This window comes from Terrapene carolina, unplaced genomic scaffold (assembly GCF_002925995.2).
Source record: "Terrapene carolina triunguis isolate 2854851 unplaced genomic scaffold, T_m_triunguis-2.0 Scaffold138, whole genome shotgun sequence".
Lineage (NCBI taxonomy): Eukaryota > Metazoa > Chordata > Testudines > Emydidae > Terrapene > Terrapene triunguis.
Window position 1 is genome coordinate 4,503,129 of NW_020664489.1, and position 5,159 is coordinate 4,508,287.

General features: G+C 43.4%; 1 protein-coding gene across 1 annotated transcript; it reads left to right on the forward strand.

Annotated features, from left to right (window-relative positions):
* The first annotated feature begins 608 nt into the window (after positions 1-608).
* CUNH11orf87 (chromosome unknown C11orf87 homolog) lies at positions 609-1,091 on the forward strand. The gene has a single exon (XM_024216752.2). It carries the CDS (start codon positions 633-635, stop codon positions 1,089-1,091), a length of 459 nt encoding a protein of 152 aa, XP_024072520.1. The 5' UTR covers positions 609-632.
* Positions 1,092-5,159: the final 4,068 nt, after the last annotated feature.

Genomic DNA, 5,159 nt, shown 5'->3' on the forward strand with positions numbered 1-5,159 from the left:
ACCAGCCGCTGCCGGAGCCCCAACTTCGGGTGCCGCCTGCCTCTGGGGCGGGCTGGGCAGCGCGCCTGGGACACCGGGGCTCCCGCGGCGGCGGCTGGTGTCACTGGCAACTTGTTGGGAAATGCCCGGCAAAGCTGCCCCCTGTGCGGAGTAACTGGAGCCGATCAGGTGCCGCCGCCTTGGTGCATCGCTCCCCCCGTCTTAGGGCACGGCCAGCATCGCCTCGGGCTGGCAGGGCTGAAGACATCTCGAGCCGTCTAACCAGTGGGCTGGGGCTGGTCTATTTCAGGGGCGCTGCGCTGGGTTGGGTTGGGAACTCTCTGTAATGCGCGTGGTTTGTCAATCGGGCAGCATCCAGTGTGCCGGAGTTTAGACGACTTTGTACCCTGTTGGGGCTGGAAGGAGGGTGGGGGGCTTTGGTGGCAGCCGGTGAATTGTGTGTTTCTTGATTTGGGTCCCGAACACTGATTCCTCTGGGTCCCTTTGCAGGCTTGATCTTTCATCTGACATCTCCAGAGAGCGAGCCGCGTCCAGCGCATTTCCAGCCAGTGCAAACCCCCAGCCCGGAACCGATTCAGATTCAAGCATCTGCAGGGAGAAGAGGAAGATCCTCATCTTCTTAAGCCTCCTCAATGAGTGCCAAGCTCTCCAAGGAGTTGAGGCTGTCTCTGCCACCTTGTCTCTTGAACAGGACATCTGCCTCCTCCAACGCCAGCAGCACCTGCATCGCGCAGGTGGGGCAGCTCTTTCAGTCCTTCTCTTCCACTCTGGTTTTAATCGTCCTGGTCACCCTCATCTTCTGCCTGATCCTCCTCTCCCTCACCACCTTCCACGTCCACAAGAGGAAGATGAAGAAGCGGAAAATGCAGAGGGCTCAGGAGGAATATGAACGGGACCACTGCAGCAGCAGCCGCCCCGAGGCAGGTATTCAGGGAGAGACACCCCCTGGAAGAACCCCCCGGCTGGGAAGCTCCACCCAGGACTCGGGAATCCAGCGCCCGTCTCCCCCGGAGCCCCGGAGCGCTCAACCGGCAAGATCTTGTTTGGACACAGCTAGTGCGGGGCTCCTGCAAACCGTGGTATTGTCATGATTATTTTGGGGGGACCTCGCCAAGGCTCTGTTTGGTGTTTGTAAATACTCCAGTGATGATTGTAGGCTCTGAAAAGAAAAGTTATTAATTAAAACGAACGAACAAACCCACAATTCAAGCGCATGACAAATCACGCTGCGTTTCTCATTGACTGTGCAAGGAAAGGATGCGTCTTTTTAACGGAAAAGAAGCTGCACAGTGCTACCAAATATACAGTCATCTGCCCGGAGGCGTGGGGGATCCCAGTGTGATGCACAGAGTTATCATAAGGATCGAGAAGATATTTCCCCCCATTCCTCTCCTGGGCTTATCCCTAATTGTATGTTATAAACGAACAATTTAGATTGGGGGAGGGAGGGCATGGCACAGGGTGAGAGACAAAGAAAGAGTGATCTGAACGATGCAGTGGGATCCTTAGTCTCTCAAACAAAGGAGATGAGTGCAGCTCATGGCGAAAGGCAGGGACCTTTTGCCAGGGGCGGAGAAAGACCCGATCTTTCTGTAGGGTCTCTTCTTCTGCATCAATAACTCTCTCCCTCTCCAAAGACTGGATATTGTTTTCTTTAGAAATGTCCTCCCCTGGTTGAGTGCAAGTAAAACGACAGCCCTCCTCCTCCTTCCCCACTCCATGGTAAGCCCCTTAGCTCTCTCTCTCTCTCTCTCTGCAAAAGCCAGTGCCCCGTGTGTCCCGACGCTTGAAAGCAGCCTAGCAGTGCTTCTTGTATGGGAGGCAGCGGGCTGTTACGTCTTTTCCCCTACACCCACCCCAGCCCACCCCAAGTCACTTTCTAGTGTAATACTCCATTCGTTCTATTAAACCTGGAATAAGGAATCTTTTTTTTTTGGTAACAGAGTATTACGTGATGTGCAGTAGTTTACCCCCTCGGAATGTTTGATTATTTATTTTAAAGAGGTGTGCCCTTGTTATACCTCCTGTTGGTACTGAAGCAAAATGTTGTTCTGTAGTATGCACTGTACACTGTATATTCCTCTTCTTTATAGCTTTTACCCATTGAATAATGAATTCAGCAGCAGTACAGATCTGGCTTCTACTTTTTAAGGCATTTTTATATCTTCTGAACCTGTACTAGACTGTTATGAATATCTCTGCCTCCCCCAGGCCCCGAACAAAATCCTAATGGATGTGTGAAAATGCCGTCTATTAAATCATGGTTAATATTTCAAAAGAGCCTGATGTAGGTCTCCCAGGAAAGGACTAACAGTTATTTGACTATGGAAGGAAGTGTCTGAGTGGCTGCTTGTTACTGTATGTGTTGGGGGAATCCAAGGCAAATTTAATTACAGTAAATGCAGCTTCGACTAAACACTTAAACCAGTCACCATGACTTGCAAACGGTGCCTTAACAGAATGGCCCTATCTAAACTTTGAAACCTCTCCTGGTGGTAGTATTAGATCAGAGGTGATGCTCTTCTGTCCATGTTAATGAATAGTAAACACAAAGACAAAAAATAATCCAAGAGGATGTTTTCCTAGATACACACTAGAAATAAATACCTGTTGGATGTAATTTCTAACTATCTTTAATTTATGTTCTCTGTAGAATCCCCTCTCCGCTCCAAATCCTGGTGGAAAAGATGGATATTATGTTTTAAAAATATGTACACAATGGGAGGTACTGGAGTACTTAACAGGTGACTAATACAGTTGATTAAATTAAAGATGGAGAAATGTGGTGTTGGGATGGGGCAGTAGATAGAGCATTTACTGGTATTTGTAATCCCATTACAGCACCAAAATGCAGAGGTTGTGGTACTGTATATCCATTCCATATTTCTTCTGTTTCACTTCTAGCTAATCAGATGAGAAATCTCTGTTGAGCTAGAATATATGTCTCCAGCATTTTAGGCAAATGCTCCATCATCCAACTAAAGTTGCTGATCCATCTGCTCAGCTCAGTGGGGTAAAATATGTCTAGTTAATAATATTTTTACATTGCAGTTTGATGAGACTGGCATCTGATTCTCATCGCAGCTATGATCAGCTGCTAATGATTATTTTGTTCTCTTTGGATAAGAAAGTAGGCTATCCCATTTTTTCCAGTGTGGAATAGATGAACTTTTGTGTTTGACCCCCTTGTACAATTACAGCTCATTAATGAACCATCATGGAATAATGAAGAGAATTCAGTGAACAGCAGTGGAGTTTCCTGGTTGTTGGTGATCTCCACTAAACAGAAATATTACTTTTTCCTTCCTTTTTTGTCTTTTTAAACAATGTATAATTTTCAATTTTGTAAAAGCAATAAGATGTTTCACATCACTTCAGTGCATTTCTGGTTGATGATTCCGCTCCCCTAGTGTCTGAAGTCAGTCATTCTTCCTTTTGCCTTATACACTCAAGGCATGCAATAATTCCCCAGAAGTGTACTGCCTGTCATACCTTATTGCGATTATAAAATTGCCCTATTTTGGAAGAAAAAGGAGGGGGGAGAGAGAGAGAGAAGCCTGGTGTGTGTGTGTGTGTGTATGTGTAAAAATTCTGCTGCCACTAAAAGTAGTTGCAGAAATGTATTTAGGTTTTAAAATCTCTCACATTTAAAACTCTACCTTCTGTTTAATTAGCTTAGATTTAAATTTTTAATATATCTGTATTTATGTAAATCTATGTAAATTATATGGTCTATAGTAAAACTTGATACTGACTTTAATTTTCTCAGATCTGTGAACTTCTTGTGGTGCAATTTAAGGTTTTATACAAAAAACAAAGTAAATTAAATTATACAAGATAGCAGAAGTTATAATTGCTCATTACCATCCTGAATTACTTCAATGTTCATAAGCACTTCCAGGACACTGACGTAGCGTAAAGTACCGGTTTTACAAGATTTAATTGAACAGTTTTAGGAGATCAAGTTGATACCAGCAAGCTATGTAAGTTGTTATTTTTATGAAACAATAAGCAATCTGGGGAATAAATGTGGATTTTTAAAAAAGGGTTTTATGCATAGAGGTTGTCAAATCAATTGCTTCAAAACTCTACAGCTACAGCTAAACTTCTGCACTTAGCATTCAGTATTAATAAGGCTGATGGTGGTTCTCCCTCCCCACAAAAAAAAAAAAAGAAAAAGAAAAACCAAACCCAAAACCTAGAAGGAAATGGCTAACATTAACTCTGTTGGATTTCTAAGGCAAATGTCCTCAACTTACTGTGAATTTTTTAAAGGGTTTTGAATATATATATACAATTATTTATATATCAACAGATTTTTTGTATAATCTTTCATACAATATATGAAAAAGATGGAAGTGAAATCATTGCTCCAATCTATGGTAACAAAAGATTAATAGCAGGTCTATGTGGTCTTTTTCTATTTAAAACCAACACCATTCTGGTAAATTATGCAAGAAACCAGACAGTTGAGTGAAGACTGATAATGGAATAGACAAAGTGTCTTTCACTTGGAAGGGCCAGATCCTACGACTGGGTCTGTGAGGGCAGACATATTTCTCAGTACAGGATTTGGCCTTGAGTCCATTACTATCTCATAGCTGAGGGAGGTATATGTAATAACTATAAATAAATATTATAATGCTTAACAATAACTAACCAGTCAACATCCTTGTGAGATAGACAAGTGTTACTGTCTCTATTTTACAGAGAGGTAAATTGAGAGGTTAACATTAACTAAGAGGCCATACAGCAATTTGGTGGCAACACTGAAATTAGGAATTGCTGATTATCTGTCCTGTGCTCAGTTCTTCAGAGCTGATTGCTTCACAGGGAGCTCAATTGAACTCCCACTGAAGTCAATTGAAAAACTTCTGTTGATTTCAGTGAGAGTTGGATCAGGCCCTTAGTCATCTTTCTAGCAGACAGCTGTGCACATCATCATCATATTTGGCACTAATTTGCAACAGAGTCTTCCATTTCAGTAGAGATGACCATCAGCTCTGACATACTCTCTTGTCTTTAGACAAGGTCACCTCCCTCCCCCATTAGGGCTGGGGTACCTTGGCAGGGCAGCACAGCTTACATTGCTGTTGTCAGGACTGCTTCTATAGAATGAAGTTTGCAGATTTGTCCGGCCTTTCATTGAACTAAATTTA

What these genes read in the sequence shown, in the direction of transcription:
- CUNH11orf87 (XM_024216752.2), top strand. Translation starts at nt 633, where the DNA reads ATGAGTGCCAAGCTCTCCAAGGAGTTGAGGCTGTCTCTGCCACCTTGT.